General features: G+C 40.0%; 1 protein-coding gene across 1 annotated transcript; it reads left to right on the top strand.

The window, feature by feature from the left end:
* Positions 1–1,556: 1,556 nt before the first annotated feature.
* On the top strand, positions 1,557–25,161 carry zgc:152774 (MORC family CW-type zinc finger protein 3). Its single transcript, XM_028588887.1, has 18 exons — positions 1,557–1,642; positions 3,391–3,529; positions 3,641–3,713; positions 6,680–6,812; positions 9,533–9,753; positions 9,894–10,041; positions 12,585–12,738; positions 15,512–15,640; positions 17,100–17,219; positions 17,337–17,440; positions 17,731–17,859; positions 18,741–18,857; positions 19,564–19,641; positions 21,566–21,605; positions 21,731–22,104; positions 23,258–23,738; positions 23,914–24,089; positions 24,684–25,161. The coding sequence occupies exons 2-18, from the start codon at positions 3,491–3,493 to the stop codon at positions 24,853–24,855; spliced, it is 2,688 nt and encodes an 895-aa protein (XP_028444688.1). The 5' UTR covers positions 1,557–1,642; positions 3,391–3,490; the 3' UTR covers positions 24,856–25,161.
* The last annotated feature ends 867 nt before the right edge of the window (positions 25,162–26,028 follow it).

Here is a 26,028-nt window from a genome sequence, read left to right as displayed (position 1 = left end):
TTACATCACCTTTCTTTCCCATTCTGACATTCAGTTTGGAGTTCAGGAGGTTGTCTAAACCTGGACCACCCATATATATATATATATATATATATATATATATATATATATATACATACATACACTCACCTTAAAGATTATTAGGAACACCAGCAAGATTTCTCGTTAATGCAATTATCTAATCAACCAATCACATTGCAGCTGATTCAATGCATTTAGGGGTGTGGTCCAGGTCTAGACAATCTCCTGAACTCCAAACTGAATGTCAGAATGGGAAAGAAGCAAATTTGAGCGTGGCATGGTTGTTGGTGCCAGAGGGGCTGTTTTGAGTATTTCCCAATCTGCTCAGTTACTGGGATTTTCACGCACAACCATTTCTAGGGTTTACAAAGAATGGTCTGAAAAAGGAAAAACATCCAGTATGTGGCAGTCCTCTGGGCGAAAATACTTTGTTGATGCTAGAGGCCAGAGGAGAATGGGCTGACTGATTCCAGCTGATAGAAGATCAACTTTGACTTAAATAGCCACTTGTTATAACCGAGGTATGCAGCAAATTATTTGTGAAGCCACATCACGCACAACCTTGAGGCGGATGGGCTACACCAGCAGAAGACCCCACCAGGTACCACTCATCTCCACTAAAAATAGGAAAAAGGGGCTACAATTAGCACAAGCTCACCAAAATTGGACAGCTGAAGACTGTAAAAATGTTGCCTGGTCTGATGAGTCTCGATTTCTGTTGAGACATTCAGATGGTAGAGTCAGAATTTGGCGTAAACAGAATGAGAACATGGAGTAGTACCAATTGGGCATCATTTAAATGCCACAGCCTACCTGAGCATTGTTTCTGACCATGTCCATCCTATTATGACCACCATGTACCCATCCTCTGATGGCTACTTCCAGCAGGATAATGCACCATGTCAAAAAGCTTGAATCATTTCAAATTGATTTCTTGAACATGACAATGAGTTCACTGTACTAAAATGGCCCCCACAGTCACCAGATCTCAACCAAAAAAGAGGGTCAAACACGGCATTAGTAGGGTGTTCCTAATAATCCTTTAGGTGAGTGTATATAAATAAAGAAATCTTAATTCCACTCCATTATAGACAGAATACCAGCTGAGATAAGTTGCATTGTCTTTTTAACCAGGGCAGCAGTTTTCAGATTACATTATGTGCTTACATAATGGGGGGGGTTGCGCGATTGCGACTTACAATGACTTACAGAGATACATAACGGCTACAAGTGTATGCACTATACAGGATTTACCCTATTGTACTTTATCAACAGGAATTGATAGGTCAAACAGCCAACAGCCATCCACAAATAGTCGATAAACAAAGCATCAGGCTGTCTTTGAGATTTCACATGAACAATGGTTAAAGTTACTCAGGCTACCGAAGAATACCATAAGAGCTTCCATCCTTAACAAACAGCCATGTATATCGGCTCTTCCAGTCTCTCCACGCTGGTTGTTCCAATTTAATGGGAGAAAGAAGCAAGAGGGGTTAGGATGATGACCGGCCTCTGACGAGCTGTTATCACCTCCATCTTGAGCCAGAGAGGACATTATTTATTCAGCTTCTTCTTGTGTTGCACCACCCGGCGGGAGGTGTGCCAACATGGCTGGCAGCAGGTGAATCAGTCGTGCTATTAACGTCATCGCTACACAACTTAAATGAATTAAACTGCCTAGTTTTCTTTTTGCCATGGCTATATGATGCTTACTGCGGAATGGATTTCAAGGACTTTGTGCGCCGTTTAATGGCCTCCAACATTTATATTTTATCTACGAATCTTTAAGTTAACATGTACTAAACATGAGTTGGATTTGCACCGCAATGTATAAATAGCATGTATAGTTATCTTTATTGAAGTGAATTAGGTTTAAATCGCCGTCATGCATGAATGAATGATATTTTTCCAATTTTACACATTATCCACAATGATCGCGTTACACAAAACTGAAATTGCATGTCAAAGTGACACATTGTCAATATTTTTAGAGACACCCACAATTTCACAAATCACGTTTTCAGGGGAGGCCATGTCTTAAGGGAGCCGAGCTCCCCCTAGCTCCCCCGTAGTTCGCACCCTGAACAGAATGTGCCTCTGTAACACTGGATGAATGGTTGCTGATAATGGGCAATGTAGATATTGCATTAGGCTAAAGATCAGTCACTTCTTTCTACAACAGTCGAGAACCCTTTTGCAATTATGTAAGCACATAATGTAATCTGAAAACTGCTGCCCTGATTAAAAAAGCAATGCAACTGATCTCAGCTGGTTTTCTGTCTATAATGGAGTGGAATGGAAATTTCTAAGTGACCCCAAACTTTTGACCGGTAGTGTATATAACAACAATGATCACAGCATTACAATATTGACATGTTATTGATATGATGTAACAACGGATAAAGCATTTATATATCTTATTTTGATCAAATTAAGTTGGTTCTTATAGGAATATACTGCAAAATTAGCACCACAAGTTCTGTTGTTAACGGGCTGTTGGCTCAGTGACTACCACACAGTCTGCAAATGAGCTCAACAGCCGCACAGTGTAAAAAAGGCCTACATACAGTTACTTACTTAATTAAGCTGTCAAACTTGTGTTGAGAGCTCATGAAGTGTCAGTATAAATCTCCTCTGCGAAGTGCAATGAGCAGGAAACCTAGAAAGGACCTTATTATAAGGCTTGTGTCTTCTGAAACATGTAACTAATTACCAAATGTGTCATTTTAATTGACACACAAGACAGAACTGTCGAATTCCCGTATGTTCTTGTTGAATGTGTTACCATTATCTAATTGTCCAAACATTCCTGTCTGTGAAGCTTTGGAATGGAAATTCTGGTGAAAACTTTCTTTACGACATCGCTAAAGGACCAGCCTTTTGGTCGCAGATATTTTTGTTCTTCTTTGTTGGCTTTAGCTTTTTTTTGTTGAAAGCCTGATCAGGCAATGTTCAGGCATGGGGGCAGAGAGATGCACATATCATTTTGTGATATTTTGCCGTCTTTTGACAATAGATGGTGCTAATTGGTGCTTCGGTTTTGTATTTTTCCCACAACTACTCTCTTTTGGGTGTTTTTACATTATTTTAATAGCTTGGTAAAACATAAATTATCACACCAAAGAGACACACTGACAACACAACAAGGGCACGTGGCTTTTCAGAAGAACATTGATGGGACTAGGAAAAGCAAAATTGTGTTTGAGAACTGTATCAATCGCAGGCAGTGTGACAGAGAACTAATAAGTCATATCCTCCAAAATGTAAAAAAGCGGGCAGGGGGGTCCTGTTAGAATGTTTGTGTTCCAGTGAGCCGTTGCATTCGTGCTTGTTCTCCTATTTAATCTCTCAGTTGACTTCCTTTGACAGCGTAGACAAGAGGAAGCAACGCCCACTGCGTGTGACTGGTTAACGTGCCAGAGCGCAGAAGTCACAGCCACCACAGCATGCAAAACACTCAGTCGCAATAATGGCGAGGTTAAGCGAGCATGGGATTCGTCTTAGTTCCGTACGTATTTTTAACAGGATTTGTAATCTGTACAATATTCACTTGAAAAATAACCTTTCTAGAAGAATTGAAACTAAAACTATCTGACTTATTTTTTCATTTCTTTTCAAGATGAGCCCTTCCTTCCTGAACAGCAACTCTACAAGTCACACCTGGCCCTTCAGCGCGGTGGCAGAGTTAATAGGTAGGTCTCAATATGAAGGATTAGGCCTAAAACCTAGTCCCCGTCTAGCGCACCTGCAGCTCCGCTGCGCTCTGTACTTGCTGGTTTGCTTGCTGTCATGTCATCCACTCTTCCGCTGTCGCCCGCAAAGTGGACTTTGAACAGATATTTGTGTTGCTGCTAAAATGGACCTTATGGACTTCCTCTTTCCCGCAGTCAACGGCTGTATTACTGTTACAGCCTCACGGTGTCTGTTAACAGCTACCTTATTAAGAGATTGTAATTTTATGTTACAATAGTCATAGTACTCCGAAAAGTTTTATAGTAGCCTAATCGCATATGAAGTCCCCATATCTGTTTGTTGTTCAGATCTCTGTGTTAAAAGGGACGCAGATTCCATACTTTGGTACAGCATATGAATTAGGCATATGAATTAGGCTACTAGAGGATTTGTCCCTCCACTTGAAACAAAACGGTTTCTGGCCTGTCAACATTGTCATTCCTCCACTCTGTGCTCTATCATTGGTTCAGACGTGCTGACCGTCTGTTGGCTGCTCTGTGTTTTAACAGGAAGAGCAGTGTGCTGTATGCAGATTGCACAATTGTATATGACATCACTGCTTTCTCTGCTCACAGTCCAGGGCATTACACCTGGAGTTTGTTTGCATAACAAAACGATGTGTATAAAGGGAATGCATGTGGATCTAAGCATAGTTACACAGTAATACACAAAACGTTGGACAATCATAGCCCAGCAGCAAAGTCAAGCTCTGAGAACATTATGCCTTAATGTTAGTTGAGAGTGTCTGAGATGTGTTGATTAAGATATGAGATGAGCAATAAGATGAGCATGTCAAGTAAGAAAAGTAAAGGGTGTTGTGAAACAATTTTATCTATCAAACCTATCATGTACTGGCTGGAACTCTGTGAGTTGATTCTGGAAGCAGTTACGAGATCTCGGAAAACTAAGCGACACAGCAGGATTCAGTTCACAGTGTTCACACAAGGATATAGGGCTGCTCGATTATGGAAAAAAATATAATCACGATTATTTTTTGTCAATATTGAAATCACGATAATTTAACACGATTACTCGTTGAATTCTGGAAAGATTATTGAACTTAAAAAATCAACAGTAAAAAGAAAAACACAACTGTGAAATTTGCCTTGATATTTTTCCTATTTAAACTTTTTTTTTCATTCAGAACAAAAGAGAAAATAAGAGTTTACTTGCAAAACGTAATGAGCTAAATTAATTGTTTTTCCTCGATTATTCTGTTTTTGTGATCATTGTGAGCCAAAATCATAATCACAATTAAATTTCGATTAATTGCACAGCCCTACAAGGATATATACATTTTCTAGATTATGTGAGAGTAGAAAGATAAGAAAGAGGCTCCATAGGAAAGGAGGATAGGTTCAAGGTTGATTAACTAAGCTAAGTCTTCAGAAAGGAAAACGGTGTTACAATGTGCTGGTTGTACATTGCACAAATGTAGCGAGAGAATCAAAAACATGGGTGTTGATATCTACTGTTGGAAAGAACCCTTCCCAGTCCTGCAAGCTATTGTAGCGATAACTACCAAAACAGCCCAAACTCAGTTGGAGCATGCATTCTCTTCACAACATGGTGTCATCAGACATTTTTTTCAAAAGTGAAATTTGGGGTCTCCCCAGTCCTCAAATTGTGTACATTGTGAATTGCCATGGCTTATACATTCATAAACTAATGATAAAGAAAACAACAAACCATGAATTTGAAATGCATATGAAATGTATTGCATTGCACCTCAATCTAGGTTCATGAGAAGAGAGAGAAGGGGGGGGGTAAACAATCTAGCACACAGGATCTGACACTTTTTTACTGTACAAACCATATACACATCAATAGCTGTGTATCAAATGTTTCCCTGTACATAGCTTAGAGCAACATAACGGAATACTCTCTATGTGTTATAGTAACAGTCGGAAAAATGTTACAGGAAATTTAACGTTAAATAGGACTGTAACACACAGAGCTGACGAAGATAATTGATTAATAAGGTTGAACATGAGTTTAGCTCCAGCTGAAAGTGGCAACTAGGTATGTTTAAGGAATGTATTTGTAAGGATTTTAAGTTTATTTGATGTGATATTTATGTCTAATTTTGCTAACTTTGTGTTGTTATTAGCCAATTAAAGGTGCACTATGAGTTAATGCATGGTTTCAGCGCAATTTCATTTTTATCGCAAATCGTAGGCATCTCTCCTTGATCCGCTAGCTGCCTGTCCCCCAATACACTGTGAAAAAGCTCGGTCTCGGGAGACAACACAGCGGTCGTAAATGTCAAACAAACGCTAGGGGCACAGGCTGTGCACCAAAATGCAACAAACCACTCCAGCCAATCACCAACAAGATGGTTGGGGGAGGGGGTTAGTGACAGTTAGTCAGTTAGTCATGACAGTTACAGAAACATGGGTGGAGGGGCGAGCTTGCTCTGTTTTGTTTGGTTTTTACTTTGAACATCAACAGAAGTGACGTCATGCAGGAACTCATAGTGCACCTTTAACGTAGCGCATGACAAAGGAAGCAACTGTAACTAACCAATTACAACCCGAACTGTTGTACGTCCATCACAATTTAAGTTCCAACTTTCTGATTCAACTTTGAGCTATCTACGTTACCATCTTATCGTTGCTGTGTATGCACACCGTTTTCCTGTGCAATGATGGATTATTGTCAATATTTCTGTCGGGCTCACTTTCAGTTTTTACCCCAAAACACTTTTCGAGTGGCTTAGATTTATACCCACTTGTTAAATTTGTCATACAGTATGTTGTAGAAAAAAGCAGTAATTACAGTTTTTTAAAAGCAGATTTATGCTTGAACGCCTAAATGCATGTCTCCCTTCCTCTTGTGTACCAAGAGTGGACCTCCCTCCAAACCCCAATGTCTTTGACGTCTCTCTTTCGAGGTTGTTAATTCATTTCTTTCTCCCATGTTCTAGACAATGCATTAGATCCTGGTGTACTAGCTAAACAGATCTGGATTGATGTATTTGATGAAGGTGATCACCTGTGTCTAACCTTCACCGATAATGGCAGCGGCATGACCCCCAACAAACTGCACAAGATGCTCAGGTAAGACACACACATGCATATCAACATTAAGTTAACATGTAAATGAAAAACCCTTTAAAGATGTATTGTAGGATGTTAATTCAGAAACATTTTCTTGCACATTGTCATTAGACTGCATTTTGGACCAGGCACACATTCTCCCACAAATAAGCAGATATCTCAGTGTCGATTAAATTCACACAAATAACAATTACAACTACACACATATACATAATACAGGGCTCTCAAGTTTTGAACAGAGTTCAGAGTGAGATTTTGGCTGCAGGGGTTTGGTTGGGGACGGAGTCTGATCTGATAAATGACATAAATGTAGGCCTGTGTTCGATTTAAGAAATTCTTAGTCGACTAACACTCATTCAATTGTATCGACTAATCGATTAGTTGATTTAATCGACAGATCTGTAAATCTGAGTTTCTCTACAAAGAGTCATGCAAAATGATGCATATATTGAATAAGATAACGCCTCCTTTGCATATTTAAACACATTTCAGAAAATGTGTAATACAACAAAAAATTGCCTTAATGAAAGTAATCAAAGTAGGTTTCACGGTGATATCTCTTAGGTAAAATGTCAACCCTTAATTCTTGTGTTTACTAGAGATGTGCTCGTACGTTTCTTGGAAATAAGTCATTCAGCATGAAAAAAGCATCAAACATGGCTAATGGACTAAAGAGATCTAAGTTGACTAAGACCAAAATCACAGATTAGTCGACTAATCCACTAAGAGTGTGTGCGCAATAATTAATACTATCAATTGTCTGGATACAATATAATGAAATAGCCTAGGCCAAAGGTTTTCACAATGGAGCCCGGGAGGTTGTGTAGTAAAAATAAAAGGAAAGAAAAAACTATAAATATTCCAAATTATTATGGGTACTGTTATAAAAGTATTATTGGTAGGCCTAAAATGGGTATCTTTATAAAAATATAAAACTGTCAGAGTAGCCCTGCAGCCGATTCAACATGTAGCTATAATAATAATAATAATAATAATAATAATAATAAAAGCTACCCAGTGTTTCCTCTATGTTGATTTCTGCCGCCACAGTAGCAGAAATAGGGCGGACACACAACTGGGTTTCCTGTTCCTATGTACATGTAGTATATAAAGTCATAATTCCACGACTCTACAGTGCCGTGTGCTCTACTGAACTCAAGCCAACTGTCATCCCTCTCTCTCCCCTCAACTGGAACAGTGACAGGACGTCATCACTCGCCAAGTCATGGCAACCAGATAAACAACAGGGCGAGTACACCGAGTACACTTGTCACTCAATCTCAGGCAAAGTCACAAACAGCGACGAAAGCTGCAACTTGAAATCCGCACTCACTCAGCTTGTGCGTGGCAGGCTCTAGCGGCGCCAGGATTTTGATTGTAGGTGGGCCTCCAGAAAACTGGACGGGCCAATTAAAATAAGCCAAATGTATTCAGGTTCCCCCTTCATTCAGACAGCCAGACACTAATAACGTTAAGACACTACTTGCCTTGCTGGTGTGACGGTGTGGCTACGGGAGGACTTGATGGGGAGAGCGCGGCCGAGCAGGATGGTAAATCGTCACTTGTAACCGCGTTAGTTAAAATGTCCTCCTCCTGCTCCTTGGAGTGTTTCTTGTTGAATTTAGATGAAAACAAGCTGCTTTGCTTCGCTTTGCGTTTCATATTAGCTAGCTAATAGCTACACTCTGTGTCTGTCTCATTGAGCTTGCTTGAAAAGCTTGCGCACAAACGTCATTCATTTCATTGGATCACTTGCTGGTGACGACGCAGCCTGTGGGCAGGCGGGTAGAAGCCGCTGATTGGCTGAGAAGCTTTCACTCAAAGCTTTCCTCAGGCTGCTTAAAATGGGCGGGCCCGAACCTAAAATGACCAATGGTAGCACCGCGGGTGGTGGCAGGGCGTTCTGAACTCTATGGGCGACTCACTTGATTCCTCTACATGTTCCACTGTTAAAAATAGCGGCGCAACTTGGTGGGCGTTATCCTGGTAATTTCTCTGCGTGAGAAATACAAGGTGTGGCGTGTGAGCGTGTGACTTGAGAGCCCTGCATAATATATATAAGGCAAGGCATTTTTTATATAGCACAAATTCAGACACAAAGACAACCTAAAGTGTTTTACATTATCACAAACATTTAAAACAAATAATACAGAAAATACGACATAAAAGAGAGAGAAAAACAAACAAAACGGTAGATTTAAAAGACTTCAAAAGCATAGAAGTATAGTAGTATAGTATAGTATATATTTACTCCAGATCTGCGGGGCATAGAAACTGAAAGCTGCTTTAACATGTTTGGTTCTGACCCTGTGGGCGGTGTGCAAGCTTGTCCCAGGTGATCTTAGAGCTCTGGGTGGCTCGTAACAGAGCAGCGTATCAGACATGTATTTTGGGTCTTTACTAGAGTGACATGAATTTAATTGACAACAAGTTTGGTAATCCATTAATTCTTTAGGTGTATAAATAAGATAAATGCTAAACATTTCACATCTCAAATGTGAGGATTCGCTGCTTTTTCTGTCATTGAAAAGTATATGTCTTTGGGTTTTGGACAAAACAAGCAATATGAAGGCACTTTTTCACTGTAAAAATCTATTGATTATGGATGACAGTTTATTCTACAATAAAAATGATAATTTAATCATTATTTTGTAGTATACTGTATACACACAAAACGTGCATCCTTATTTCCTCACTCTCCCTTTCACCCTTATGTCCAGCTTTGGTTTTACAGAGAAGGGTTCAGGTAAGGCCAGTCAGCAGGCCATCGGCGTGTATGGGAATGGTTTCAAATCTGGTTCCATGCGCCTGGGCCGCGACGCGCTCATCTTCACCAAGAACGGCGGCTGCCAGACTGTTGGAATGCTGTCTCAGACCTACCTGGAAAACATCAAGGCCCAGGCCGTCATTGTCCCTATTGTTCCCTTCAACCAACAAACCAATATCCTTCATGAAACAATAAGGCATGAGAAATAAACAAAATAGAAAAATAAGACTTTTTTTTTTCTTCACACTGATTGGAAGAGAATATGTTTGTAATCTTGCAAGCTCCTTTATGTCCTGACCTTAACCCAGTGTTACGGTCTCTGGTGGTGACTGAGGACTCGGAGGCCAGCCTGGCAGCCATCCTCCAACATTCCATCATCACCTCCCAGGAGCAGTTACATGCACACTTTGACTCCATTCTCTCCAAAAAAGGCACCAAGATATTAATCTGGAATATCCGCAGGTCAGAATCATACATTTTCATATAGCTGGATTTATGTCAAAAGTAAACAATAAAAGATTTTTTTCACCTGCATGTTTGTAATTTAAAATTCCCTTAAAAGATTTGCGAAATACACTAATCACTTTCTTGCAGAGAGTTAGATGATAAGACTAATAAAAGACTCTTATATCGCCCATTATATATGAACTACAGCCAGGAGATGGTTACCTAAGCATAAAGACTGAAAGAATGGGGGAAATTGTGCCCAGCACCTTCCATCACATTTATTAACATGTTTTATTACAAAACTTGCCATTTCTACACTTTTTTATTGAGTAAACAACCATTTAAGTGTTCATTTGTGAGATTTAAAGCTGGTAGTAGGCCGATTTTGTTAGCTTTGTAGTGCCAGGCTAGCTGTTTTCCCCTGCTTCTAGTCTTTATACTAAAGTAACCATATCCTGGCTATAGCTTCATATTTACTATACAGACAAGACAGTGGAAAAGATCCTCTCTTCTACTTCTTAGCACATACCCAATAATCATATTTCCCGAAATGTTTAAACTAATCTTTTAGTTTGAGTTCACAAAAAAATTATTGGTTTAAGTTTAGATGTGTAGTAGACAGTAGGTCTAATGTACCGCACATGAGATTGATAATGAGTATGCAAACACAGACTCGAACAGAGACAGGCGAATTAACAAGAACACACACATGATATTTGTTTAGGCAAAACAACAGGTTGAAAAACAAAGCATCATCATCATCATGATTACAAATACATCCGAAAATGCTTCTCACCTTCATTCACTTTAAGTGAATGTAACCTTGGCCAGGAGGGGTTGATGTCGTCAGGCGGTACCCATCGTTCATTGGGTGTTTCAACCCTTATCCGCAACACCCTCCCGATGGTGGGTCGGCAGTGGTGGCCAAGTCATTGCCCATCTTCCCCTCCTGGCTTCCAGCTCAACTCCTCCCTCCTGCTCCATACCCAGCAAGAGGGTCTTTCCGCTGCCTCTCCCATCCTGCGAGCTGCTGTCTTTCTCTCCTTCCCTGTCATTCCAATGGCTGTAAGCATTCTCCACATTGACTGAGCAGGAAATCCTCTACAGCCAACCTCGACCAGGAACAGCCATGCCTGCCATCCTTTCCCCCTACAATCATACAGAAGGTCTTGGTATTTGGCGCTCTTCCTTTCAAATGCCTGTTCACACCCCTCTTCCCATGGGACTGTAAGTTCTATGAGGATGATCTTCTTTGCCTCTTCAGACCACAGTACCACATCTGGCCTCAGGGTTGTCTGGACAACCTGGGGGAACCGCAGCCTTCCTCCCAGGTCGACCTTCATTTCCCACGATTGGGCCTTCATTGTCATCATAATATTAAATTTGAATTTAAAGTCCTTTTCCAGTGTTTTAAGTAGTAGTTTTTAGTAAGTATAAATACATGGTTTTCCCACATAAAAAAGGGACTAGAAGCACATCTCTCTCTCATTGAGAAATTCTGGATCTCTTCACTCAAATATGCAAAAAAAAAAAAAACGGTGCGTCTCGCCCACCACTGCAGCAGTAGGTTAAGTGAAAGAGCAATGGGCATTAAGATGGCCAAAAACATTGGAGATATTTAGCCATACATGTTTGAGCCTCACGCCAGGTTCAGACGGGGGGGTGATAGTTTTGGCGTCCTGTACCCGGCGTCAGTCAGACCTAGACTCAAGTGAGGATTCTATTGTGCACCAAAATCGGCAACTTGCAAATGTATCAGAATGGTACGTATGGTTAGCATCTTTTATTTGTTTCTGTTGTTTGTTAGCTTGTAACCTGCAGTGGCTGACACAGCTACGATGACAGTGTGCTTTCCCTCTCTCTACTGACAAGCTCGCTCTGCACTGGAGGTTTTCAGGTTTCTATTACGGCTTTTGAATATTAGTCCGTGATTGGCTTTTGAATCTGTGACGTACAAAATATAGGTTCCCCGTGATACGATACGAATCATAGATTTTAGGGAAGTGCATAGAAATCTTCCCCTTTAGTAAAGGAATGTGAACACTTTTCTAGTGACAAACTTTGCACAGATAGGTCAGTATAGTCAAGGTGTAGACATTTTAGTTGATATAAACATAAGAAAAACCCATTTTTGAGTAGAGAGGATCTTTTAAAGATTTGAATACCTTTTCACACGTGGCTTTCTTAAGAAAAGTTCTCTAGATTCAGAGAAACAGTTACAAAAACATATGTAGGAGTTTCTCAGACATTCTCCTATTTCACTTCCTCTTTATGTTAGAGTCAGAAAAGTGTCTCCACTATGCTCATTGTCATCAAACAATACTAAGCACCACACTTAACAAGATTAGCCGGAGTAAATAAAAATCGATTGAACTCCAATGCACACATATTGATTTGGAATCTTGGGGCCCATAAGACACTTTAAAAAACCCATGGAATGGACTGGAAAATCTGCCAAATGTTATTATTGCTGCTCTTAAAACAGTAGCCTGAGAGCAGTGATATAAAATGCGTCAATACCTGTTTTAACAACTCCTCCCTTTGATGTTATCCTAAAGGGCCAAAGATGGCAAGCCAGAGATCGACTTTGAGACCGATGTGAGTGACTTCCGTTTGCCCGAGATTCAGATCGAGGAGCTGAAGAAAGGTCTGAGGAACAGTGGGTCCCTGAGAGCCGAACATGACATCCCAGAGATGCACTACAGTCTTAGGGTGAGTGGAGAAATGTCACCTATGTGAGTCAAGAGAGATGTTGGATGTTCCACCTGTTTGCAAGAAATCTTTGAAGGTCTGGTTCTGACAAAACAACTCCCCTTTTCTGTTTCTACAGTTATTGTTCTTTAGGTCCAGTAGATCATATCTAACCAATGTAAAGGCTGATATTTATGGTGGTAGTCTTGTTCAAGTTCAAGTTCAAGTTCAAGTTTATTGTCATATGCATATTAGTACAAAGTACCACAGCAATGAAATACAATGTGCCTTAGCACTCCCTCAGCACCAGTCAATAATAACAATTTTAAAAACTTAATAGTATTAAAAACATTATAAAATATCCAACATAATATATACAAGTGACTAAATTCAGACCACAGCCCTCCTTCCTGTTGTGTTATTGTTCAATAACCTTATTACCTGAGGGTAAAAACTATCCCTAAAACGTGTTGTGCGCGTTGGGATGCTCTGTAGACGTCTCCCTGATGGAAGATGGGAGAAGAGATTGTGTGCCGGATGACTAGAATCCTGCAGAATACCTTGTGCCTTTTTAGTGCTGCGTTTCCAGTAAATTTGTTGGAGCGATTCAAGTGGAACCCCGATGATTTTAGATGCAGTCCTGACCACTTTTGTCAGTAGATTAAGGTCATGTGAAGTAGCCCTACCAAACCACACTACAATATTACCTGTCAGTATACTCTCAATTGTACAATGGTAGAAGTTCAGTAGAATGTTAAGAGACATACCGTATTTCTTAAGACACCGCAAAAAGTAAAGCCTCTGATGTGCCTTCTTAATGGCACAGCTGATATGGAAGGACCATGTGAGGGTGTCTGAAATGTGGACGCCTAAGAATCTATAGGTGTTAACAATTTCAACTGGAGAGTTGTTAATAAAGACAGGTGTATGTGTAGATTTGTTCTTCCTAAAATCTATGATGACCTCCTTAGTTTTCCCCACATTGAGAGACAAATTATTTCTTTGGCACCACATGATCAATTTGCTTACCTCATCTCTGTAGGCAGTTTCATTATTGCTGTCAATAAGTCCTATCACAGTAGTATCGTCTGCAAATTTTACGATACTATTAGTGGGATGTTTAGCAATACAATCATAGGTATACAGACTGTATAATAGAGGACTGAGACAGCAGCCTTGTGGTGCTCCAGTGTTTAGCACTATAGAGGCTGAGTATGTAGTGCCAACTCTAACTGTCTGGGGACGGCCTGTTAGAAAGTCCTGTATCCAACTGCAAATAAATTTGCAGAGGCCCAGGTCTAACAGCTTAGATATTAAAATGGAAGGTCTAATAGTATTAAAGGCACTGCTATAATCAACAAATAGCATCCTGACATACCTACAGTATCCCTGCCCTCTAGATGTTGGAGTGCAGTATGTAACGCCAGGGATACAGCGTCATCCACAGCTCTATTTGATCTATATGCAAATTGTAATGCATATAGAGTCTTGTGTGTTTGTGGTAATTATAGTATAGTATAGCTTAGCAATACTACTACAGCAAATACATACAGTGTATAATTACAGTAAATTATTGTACTGCTGTTTTAGTATAAGTATGGTACTGATTTATTGACGTGCAAGAGTCATGTAAAACACTCTTAAAGAATGATGCCACTTTTCCACTGCATGGTACGACTCAACTCGCTCTTTTTTGGTTTTCCATTAACAAAAGTTGTGGATAGTACCTAGTACTATTTTAGGTACCACCTCGGTCGAGGTACCAAAGGAGCTGAGCCGATACTAGAAGATGGAGTTAAAACGTTCTTCTGTTTGGTTGTCGATGAAAGGATTCAGCGATTGTCGCATTGAAGATGATGTCATGGCAGTTTCACGCGCCGTTGCTTTGGCGATCAGCTGAGAATCCCACCTAAACTATCCGCATTTGAAAACAAAACAAAAAAGTACTGGTACAAAAAAAAGTAAAGTGAGTCGAGCAGAGCTGCACCATACAGTGGAAACACGGCAATAGTCTGTCAGTCTGTCAACAAATAGTCTGTCAACAAAGGCAGTAGAGTTTGCCCAGTTAATATAAAAGAATAAAATAAAAGTATAGATGTTCATATTTTTTTTAGCACTTCTCATCAGTGTTGGCTTACAAGTTTCAATTGAAAGTTCATTCGTGGATACAGAGTTTGTCCTCAATACTGTATTTAGGCTTGTTAGGACAGTTAGACCCTGAGAGAGTTCTGCATTTGTTTAGTTTTGGTAGTTAAGATGGGGGTTAGAGTACAAGTGGGAAGAGATTTAGTGGTTGTGGTTAAGGTTTGGGTAAGCGCCTACAGTACATAGCAAATATAAGTCAAATGCAATGTGTGTGTGTGTGTGTGTGTGTGTGTGTGTGTGTGTGTGTGTGTGTGTGTGTGTGTGTGTGTGTGTGTGTGTGTGTGTGTGTGTGTGTGTGTGTGTGTGTGTGTGTGTGTGTGTTTTCAAGCATGAAAGAGCACTTCTTCACTACCGGAGAAGTACCTGTGGTTTTGTAGTAACACTGACCCAGTTTCCTTTTAAAGCCATGTTCAAATTTTTGTTCGTAAATCCCATCTCGGTTTTGACAATCTTAGAGTCATTATAAGATTCATAATTAGATGTAGTGTAAAAGCTCAAGTTATGTACCTTCAGGCTAATATACCAAAATGTTAGTAAAGAGTGTTGACAGATGATGTCAGACCAAAAAACATTAATTAAGAGTATGTGTTTTGAATTTAAAATGTCTTGCTTTTTACACACTCTCTGTCTGTTTCTGTGTTCTTATCAGGCCTACCTCAGTATCTTATATCTGAAGCCGAGGACACAGATTATACTGAGGGGGAAGAAGATTCTGGCTAAGCTGGTGTCGAAGAGGCTGACACACATTGAGCATGACGTCTACAAACCCCATTTCAGTGTATCCCTACAATATCTGTGTGTTAGCTAATGTGTGAGGATAGTGGTATAAAGCCAAGTCATTATCTGTATTTGCATTTATTCACATGCAAACAGGAAGTGGGAAGTTAGTTGATTTTGGAGATCAGGTAGTGTTTCTTTCGCTAGGATCTGATAAGATAACATATGTATATGAGAGGAGAAGATGAAACTTCATGTGGTCTTCATCTCTTTTTAGAATGTATTAGTTTCATTTTTATATTTGATGTTTGTCTCATATCCTCTCAATCACTTTACATGGAGAATTTTGGAACAGTTTCTTTGCTTTAGCCAGGCAAAGACTTCCCACTGTATTGGTTTGGCATGACCAAACATGTTGCACAATACAAGTAGTACAAGTATTACAAGTTCTTGATGCAAGTTAGGCATGAGGCACAATTAAAATACACTACTATCTTGGCTATCAGGGATTTTTGTTATCAGTTTTTAAAATGGAAAGACACAGTGGCTCTGAAAATGTTTGTTCAACAGTATCCATCAAAACTTTGAATACCAACTTCATGTGCCAAAATTAACCTGAGTCAAGTTAAAGGCCATGCAAATGCAGAACTATGCTCAATTTCATATCTACAGTGCCTGAACAGTGAATGATAATGCTAACACATTTCTGTAATTTGGAGAACTAAGTCACTTATGAAACATTTGCTAATTGTTGAGCTGATTATCGAACCTTGATACTTTTTTGGTAACAACTGAAATGTATCTATAGTAGAGCGTGGATCGGGCCGCGTTTTTCTGTCCGAGCCGAGTCCGCGTCCAGCAGAGCAGTAACCGAACCTGACCCGAAACCGACAGGCATTAAGATATTTATGTCCAAGCCCGACCTGAGCCCAACACAGTTAAAATCTAATTTTTTCTCATACTAATGACACATGTATGTTTGTTTGTGTGGAAAGCCCGCTTTTATTAAGCAACTGTAGGAAGGCATTCGGAAATGTCAACAGATGAGCGCATCTTCGCACACGGGGAAACAAGCGCATGTTAACACAGGCGCGCACAAGAGGCCCAATCTTATAGCCATTGAAATTAAATTAACATTAGCAACAAACGTTTGCATCGAGTGAAACAGGCCCATTGGCTACCTACATAATAAGCTGTTTCAAATTTAAAATGTTGTGACTGAGCCCAACCTGAACATAATTTCTAAATATCTGTCCGAACCCGTTGGGCTCAGGTCAGGTATCAATCCTCTAATCCAGTGGTTCCCAACCTTTTTTTCTTGGCGCCCCCCCTTATTATGTCTAAGAAGGGTCTAAGAAAAGCTTGCATTAATATTCCTGTAATTCATATCAACCATAATATGGGATTTTTGGCTTTTGCTTCTGTTGAACTCTGAAATTGTGAGTTTGCAAAATAGTTAGTGATATTATTTTGAAACTTGCCAATGTCCAGTGTTGATAACCTTTACTGGTGTCTGTCAGAAAGAGAAGGTGAAGGTGACCTTTGGGCTAAACCCGAAAAACAAAGACCACTATGGCATCATGATGTACCACAGGAACCGACTCATTAAAGCCTACGAGAAAGTGGGCTGCCAGCTGAAGGTAGAGGAAAAGGATTTTCTGTGTGTCTTCGTGCATGACAGACGCAGTGCTCTGCAACACATTTGGTAATATTGGATACCTGCCTCCGCTTAAATCTCACTCCCCAATTTCCTGCAGGCTTCAGGTCAAAGAGCAGGAGTTGGCGTCATCGGTATCATCGAGTGTAACTTTCTCAAACCTGCCCACAACAAACAAGACTTTGAATACACCAAAGAATACAGGTACAACACATGCATGCAAATCAAACAAAATCAAGATACATACAAGACGTTTTGTGCTAATATGAGCTATGGAGCTAACTAGCTACTTAGGTTGATGCTGCATACTGTGGTTATCAATATGATGAAACATAGCACTAATGACTAATGCAGCTTTTTCTGGAAGTGCATTTCCCTCTTCTAAAGTAATAAAAAAAATTGCCTTATCCACTCTTAACTTGTGCCGTTGTGTTTTACAATATGAGGAAAAATAGTAAAGCTATGTATTGTCTTTTCTTTTTTCTTATCCCAAGACTCACCCTTGGTGCTTTGGGCCTAAAACTGAACGACTACTGGAAAGAGGTGACGGAGAAGAAGGCCAGAGAACGAGAGTTTCAGGCTCTTGAAAAAGATGACAGTGAAGCCCAGTGTGATGCTGACAAGTGAGTGTTGACTTCTCCTCACTTAAAAGTGTCGTCATAACTTTGCTCCAAAATATGTGAAAGGCGCTTAAAATAACATGTGAAAAACATGTTCAATTTGCTGTGCTACTGAAAGAGGATTTTGGTTCATCTGGTACAGTACATCTGGCTCTAAATCTGTACCCGCAACTGTCAAACCACTGGGAGAGTAAAATACCTAGTCCACATTCTACAAGCCTTTTATGGATAATGACAGTAACAATATAGGAAGATGCAGGTGTTAAGATAATTATTTATCAAGGAATGGACAGAATCACTGGATCAAATATCGTTTTTACTTGCAAGTAAAGAGTCAGTTTACCTCACTCACAGCAGAGCAGAAAGGTGACTGAAGTTTGTTCACAACAGTGTCTTTTTAAAGGAGTTGGGAGTCAAGTTAGTTAGCTTTTCTTCTTATCTCTAGTCAGGCCCGGCATCTCCTCCACATTATGCGCTCTGCCCTCAGGGATACATCCTGTGCTTTTTGCAAGGCCACTCAGCTTTCATGATAAACACATGAAAGACAGAAATACTAAAACAGAAATACTAAAACAGCAGTTTGGATGCAAATGGTTTAACAAAGAAACTGAAGCAAAACGGTTGTAAGCGTAATTTTTATAACAGAAGGTCAGTTAATAACCCTCTCATGTAGGAGCTTGTCAATTCAACTGAAAGTGAAAATAGGTTTTTTTCCCCAAACGCTTGAAACCAGAGTTGAGACGCTGCTTCAGAGAAGAGTAAACATGCTCAGACACGGAACTTTAAGGACCTTTTAACCAATTAAGCTTTATTTATGGACTTCCCCTCTAATGCCAGCTTCTGCTTACTGACACCTTTTCATGCATGTATGTCTGTATTTACAGGGGTCCCATGTGGTTACAGTGTGAAGAGTGCCTGAAGTGGCGAAAGGTCCCTGCAAGTCATTACAGTGTGGTTCCTGAAAGCTGGGACTGCAGCCAGAACCCCAATCCACGTTACAGGTGTGTATTTCTATTATTGCTTTCCTTGGATTGGATCATTTAAGACATCAAATGTTATGTTTGAGATACACTGGATTCTATTGATTTTCTATGGAGAGCAGAAGATCCAGCCGGCGAGTTGACTGACCATTCGTCATATCTGATTTTACATAATCACGACTCAACTTTATGCAAAAGTAGTCAGTCCATCGCACCAAGCTTGAGAAACTCAGATCAAACTGTCCACCTAGTCAGTGTTGATCAAATACAAAGATTCTGTTAGTGCATTGCCTATTTCTCGCTTCAAATGTTTTCTCAAACATATTCTTAGTGTACTGTTTAGCTTTAAAATTAAAAAGTTTGTGACCCTGTCGCCATGTTGAAAACAATTGAGCAAAAAACAGTCACCACCACCACGTCTATTCAATGAACTGCAGGTTTTTTCAATTCTCTCGTCTATTTTTTTTTATTTTTTCCATTTCCGTTGATCCGCCATTACCTCCTGTTCCCTGTGTGGAGTCCCCTATGTGCTTGGTGATGTACAATTTTGGTTTGCATTTTCTGAATTAAAAATGTGCGTGCATGCGTGCGTGCGTGCGTGCGTGCGTGCGTGCGTGCGTGCGTGCGTGCGTGCGTGCGTGCGTGCGTGCGTGCGCTGAAACAGGAAGGCCAAGCGCTGAACTTCAGCAGTAGTTGAGTTGCTCAGCCAGGTCTCTTTTACTTTCAGAAGCTGCATTTCACCAGAGGAAGCAGAAGACAGCGAGGAGCTGCTAACACCCAGCTACCAGAAAAACCACAAGAAACCGTAAATTCCCATTATATTTCTCTAGACCTCTCAAACTTTGTCTGTGTGAGAATTTGTACACAGACAACCGTTTTACACTTCTACTTTTCCTGCATGCCTGGGTGTGTACTGTATGTGGGTTCACGTGCCATTTTGTGGTTTCCATCTGTCAGTTTCATGCTCTTATTTCCGGTTTATGTGACCGTGTGTCTAGTTTTGCTATATTCTGCCTGACAGTGATCACCACAGAAGGACTGAAATGAGAAATCCGTCAGTTCTTCAAAACATGGTGACTTGTTACTCATAAATGCAAAGGAATTTGATTTAAATATTGATAATAAAAAAAATTGTCACTTTGTCAATTTTAAATCCACCACTTTTTCAAAAGTGACCTATTGTGCTATATTTCAGATTCATACTTGATTCATTCTTTTCTATTTTTCTCATACTGCCCACGGCTGCTGCACCTATATTCACCCTCGGTCTGAGACACTCTGTTGGAGCGCCTTCTTTTTATGCCCACCTCCCAAAAAAAGCCCAGTGAGCGTTTCCAGGTCTCCTATAAGGGGGTAAAACGAGGAGTGTCACAAGCTGTATCATCACATTGGCAGTAAAATCATGTCTGCAAATCATAGAACATAAGGATGATTGATTTCTTTCACTGAAGCATTCGCAGTCGATCTTGGGTCAAATATATTTTATACGAAAAAATAAAGATATGTATTTGGCTCCATTCAAGCTTACTCAAAACTTTCTGTTAGGCCGAGCGCACCCAAGTTGCACCGAGGCAGAAACCATCCATTTATTTCTAGCACCCGTCTGCTGTAACCCCCCAACATCACAGCTCCAGTTACGTTGTGCACGTGTCATACCCATAGACTGTAAAAAAAAAAAATAATAGTGACATCACCCATTGGTTTGTGGACTGCCATTTTAAAGCCCGGAGTTTGCATTTTGTCCGTCGCCGTCTTGGTATTTTGGAGCCAGAAGGGACAATATTTGGACAAGAGAGAGGGCGGAGCTGGGGAGGATGGCTGCGATGTGCCTACTACTATTTTTCCATTGCTTCCCTACTATCCTAGTAACAGATAATTTGACTAGCAATCGGATCGGAGACAAAATAACCAATCAGAAATGATCTACTCCAATTTTCTGAGATGCTTTAAAGCGCCCATATTATGCTCATTTTCAGGTTCATAACTGTATTTTAAGGTTGTACCACAATAGGTTTACATGGTTTAATTTAAAAAAAAAAAAACACCATATCTTTGTTGTACTGCACAGCTCTCTCTCACTGCTGTAGATACTCTTTTCACCTGGTTTCTGTTTTAGCTACAGAGTGAGACCTCTTTTCTTCTTCTTCTGTACTATCTTTGATTGCACTGCACATGCTCAGTAGCTCAGATGTAGACCATGTCAGCTAGCTAACTCTAGAGACAGTAAAAGAAAGCCTGTTTCTCCAACTTTGGTCAGTTACACGGCAGGATTAGCTGGGAGACTTCTAAATGAGGGTGCACATGTAAGTAGTTCTTTTGTAGATTATGGTGAACTTGTGTGTGTTGTAGCAGTGCTTTGCTATTGAGAACGACGTAGGAAGGACAGGACACATTCAGAAACCGTATCTCACTCAAAACAACATGGATGGATTTTTTTCAAAGTTTGTATGTGTGTGGAAGCACTAGAGACACAAAAGAACACCCCAAATCCCAGAAAAAGAGTTTTTTTCATAATATGGGCACTTTAATTGTGGCACACTGTAACTCCTTAAGATCTCAGGTGTCCAAGGGTTTGGGAGAAAAAAAGAGCACGGAATCAGAGGGAGGGAAAATAAGTCAAACTGAGTGGGAGCCAGTTCAATTATCAGAGTTTAATTTGGAGTTAAACCTCTCCATATTTTGAGTATCTGCTCCTCTTCCCTCATTAACTTCTTTTTGTTTTCCTGCAGAGAACAGCCCAAAAGCAGGAAACGAGAAAAATCATTGGAGGTTTGTAAAAAGTTAGAAACTTTATGCAACCTTACTATTGATAAAGGTCCCAGTATGCTGTTTTGCTATACAACTCCTGGATATATTGTGTATATTGTAAGTGTGCTTGGTGTTTTGTGTTGCAGAACGAAGTGGCTGAACATCAAATCCTCTCGCGCAGTTCATCAGAGCCGAGCCAGCCCACTTTCAAACACACATACACGCCTGATCACATAAGAACACCAGGTCGATGCCACACAGAGGAAAACGCACCAGAGCAGACAGGCACAGATCACCTGGCATATCATCATACAGACACACACGTATATGATGATGCACATGGAGTCACAAACACGCAACTGAAGCCCGTTAAAAGAGCCACAGTCATTAAAGACAAGACACAAGTCAAACATGTGGAAAATGAGACAAATGATCGCAGGCTTGAAGATAAAGAGAGAGACAAAAAGAAAGACAAAAACATGAAGCTGTTGGAAAAAGAAGAGAACTCGTACACATTAAGGTGGGTTATGTTGCATGTGTACTGTGTGTAAGTTCAGACTTGTAAAAAATCGTTCTTAAAGATATTTTCACCAGTGTATTTTACAGTAGTGCTGTCTTTTCAATGGCATTTTTTAAGTTTTACGGGTTTTGTCTCCTCCTTTTTAGCCATTATTTGTTTTTGTCATTCATTGATTGTTTTTGTCATTCATTGATTTCATTTCATGAAAAACGTACAGAAAGATGTGTTGTCAGTGTGTGGTAATGCAGTTGGAAGCTGGAACTGTTGCTGAAACTTTCCACGTTCAGCAGATTAAGGACACTCCAACGGAGATTGCTGCTGACTGAGGACTTAGACATTTCTTTTTAACTATGTCTGTTTAGTTATCAGCAGTCTTCAGGGTGTGTTTAATGCTTTTACTAAAATCTCTGATATTAAAGTGTCTTTGTACACAAATCAAAGTTCTCCCTTCATAGATGATCTAAACCTGACCCTGTTAACATTGGGCCAAATAACTGCAGGGTGGCGCTCAAGTAGGTGAAAAAAAGACATTGTGGCAGATTGTAGGCTAGTTAATTAGACCTGTCCATTAAAAGCATAACTCACATTACTACGGACATGCCGTGAATTGCCAGGTCTGAGAGTCAACACAATACAGACAAAAAGCTGCAAGAGGATGGGATCGATGGTCGCAGTCAGAAAATGCTGCTCAGCATGGCATTCGTTTAACAAATGAGATGGTCTGTCAAAATTAATCTTTGCATCATTTATTTTGCCCCTCATTTATTTAAGCTATAAGATGTAGAATTCCTTAGTAATGTCCTTTTTGCAATTATACAGTAACAGTATAAATTAATAAAGTGTCAGTAAGTTAGTTATTTTCCCCATTTAAAAAAAAAAAAAAGAAATTGATTAACTGAAGGGTCAGTAAGTTGTGGGTGAGGTACCATCTTTGCATCTCTTTCAGCCAGAAACCCCGGACACTAACATGGAGAATTGTCAGCGTTGTCTTTGTTTTCAGCTGCATTATCTCGCAATAATAATAATAATAGAACTTTGTCAACTAAATGAAGCCCATGAAATGCTCAGTGTTATGGATTACCTGTCTCAAGGATGCTTAAAATGTTTAAGTTAATTTCCGCATGCTAAACAAACAAACTTTCATCCTCCGTAGCCTCAAAAGGAAACCAGGATCATTATTTTACTGTGTGAAAAAGAAGCCATGTCTTTCGGAGGAGCAACAGCCTGTCTCAGAAGTCGAGACACTGTCCTTGGAGAAGACCAAGCTAGACAGTGGCGGCCAAGTCGAGAAACCAAGTGACGTGGCTCAGCGAACCCCCACCTGCCTCACCTGGACCCACTCACTCCCCTTCACCCAGACTGTGATGGTATCTCCTCTGAGTCGAACAGAAGGCCAGCGGAGCAGACCACTGCCTCCAGAAGGTAGTGACCGGGAAGCGAATGCGCAGAAGCTGGCTGGGTTGGAGAAAGAGCTGCAGAGGCTACGCAGGCTTCTAGGTCTGGAAGTTACAAAGACAACTCAAGGCACGATGACAACTGCTGACATCAGTGCTGAACAGCCAACACAAGGGCTGGTGACTCCGCCAGCATCCACAGCAAGCAGAGAGGTCGGCTGCCAAACGGAAGTGGCTGAGGTCAGCTGAGTTTATACCAAATATTTTAGGTTCATTATGATGATACAGTAAATTACAAACAAAGTGTTTGATAAAGATGCTTTATTCTAGGCTACCTGCTCAGACTCGTTAATCTTAAATTAAGCTCAAACAGCAAACTCTTGAGTAATCTTCTACTCTGCTTCCTCTGCATCAGAGCTGTACTTCATCCAGCAGCCTGGCCCGGGCTCCAGGACATCAGGGGGTGGTGGTCCTGGGTCAGAGAGCTGTGTGTGGGCCCAAAGAGCAGCCTGAGCAGAACACACCTAAGAAGAAGACAGAAACTCCAAGCAGGACGAGAGTCAGTGACAGCGAGGCCGGTGAAGACAGCAGGTGTGTATTCTAGACAGACATAGAGAGACACCACTAACTGTATATAATGACTTGTTTACTGGTCAGAAATTAAGTACTCAATCATAGCTTTTATTTGAAGATTTTGGTAGTGGATAGCAGTAAAAATAAAAACAAAAAAATGTCAGTGTCTGTAAATGTATTTACTATCTCTGTATGGTACGGACACATTAGCAAATGAAAATGAACATCAGTACAGTGTGGTTTGCCTTCACTTCATGTTAAATGAGTTTTTGCATGACAAAACTGCTGAAAAATCTGTCTCTTTGGACCTTCAGTAGTTTGATAGTTGTTTCCTGAAGCCGGCAGGATTACATTTGTGTGCAGGGACATAAATGCCTTAAAGATAAACCAATCCAAACAATGTTAGTATGAATGTCTGCTTTTATCTTTACCATCATCTAGTCTCACTTCTCGAAAAAGATTTAAGTCATTTCCTCTTTGGCACTTATTTCTACGTTCTTCTTCTCCATTTTTGCCATTTCATAAATAAAATGGGAATTTCCCTTAGACAGAGTTTCACCTGATCGACTAAAGTGTTGAATAGCTTTAATAACTAAGCTGTTTTCCAATCAGATCTAAACAGGAGAATCTGCACACCATCCGTCACAACGTGGTGGCGCTTCTCACCGTCCTCCTGCCCCAACTGGACCTGACCGGCATCAGCCTGGACACCTCCGACGTGGACAACATCCTGCAGCAGATCATAGAGGTCAACTCGTTGAAACTGTCACCAGTCCTGTTATAAAATCCAGCAAATTTCTGTTGGCAGAGATTGCCTTGTTTTTCCTTTATTCTTATGCAAAGTTTGAGTTGGAATTTTTTTTTTCTTTTGTTTGAAATTCTTTTTCTTTTTTTTTTTTTAAGTGTGATGATTTGCTATTTTTTGTATTTTGCTTTTTTTACTGATTATTTAAAAGTACAATATGTAAGGGTCTTAATTGAAACCATGGATGTAAACATGGATTTTTGGTCCTACGCCTGAGGTCAACATATTCATCATGCTTGTTTCTAAATTTGTTCACACGTCTGCATTAAAATACTGAAACCGTTACATACTGCCTCTTCATTTTCAGCGTAAATGAACTCTGTGCTCTTTATCAGTCCAATGCAAAAGTTCTACAGTACCTCTTATTTGCCACAAGGTGGGAGTGAAGCCTAGTAAAACGTGCTTCTCTCAAATCCACATTTTGAGTGTTATCGTTAGGACAACCTGGGACATCCTCTCATCATTTAATTTGACCATTTTTTTGTTTTTGGACTACCGTGTTCTCTGCCCCCTATTGCCCAAATGTCATTTCAGTTTTGTATTCTCATGCTGTAATATTTCCTTTTTTTTTTTATAAATTATAAGGCATTCATAAGAGTATTTGTATTCTTGATGTTCTGTTCCTTATGGACAGGGTGGCTGAAGAAATCCTTGATTTGTATGTACAAAAGAAAATTTGCATCCAACAAAGAATTTTGTGTTTACAATATACATTTGTTCAGCATCAGCCCTGTCAGTTAGTTGAATCCTAAATTAAGTAAAGGACATTACATTATATTATGTGTTCAATCTGATGTGTGGCTTATTATTATTACAGTTTTTGCATTACAATATTAACAGCACATCACACAGTCAGCAAAAAGCTTGTTGTGTCATATTTCATCAACTCTCACAGTTTGGACCAACAATTACTATTTAGCCTATTACCTTACATCGTTTTTCACAAAGTATCTTTCACTACCCACGAAAGTAGGCTACTTCCAATAAGCCATGCTTTTAAAAGGTTTTTGGTAAATTGCAACTATTAATGGTTGATTTATCATCAGTTCTAACCCATTAATAACAGTCCTTTGACTGGTATTTACCATGTATGTCTTTTAATAATGCCGTTATAAATGTTAACAAGTTGGGTATCGTAGAAAAGATTTTTTT

This window comes from Perca flavescens, chromosome 10 (genome assembly GCF_004354835.1).
Source record: "Perca flavescens isolate YP-PL-M2 chromosome 10, PFLA_1.0, whole genome shotgun sequence".
Classification (NCBI taxonomy): Eukaryota; Metazoa; Chordata; class Actinopteri; order Perciformes; family Percidae; genus Perca; species Perca flavescens.
The sequence above is the reverse complement of the archived record's forward strand: the minus strand, read 5'-3'. Positions and strand labels throughout refer to the sequence as shown.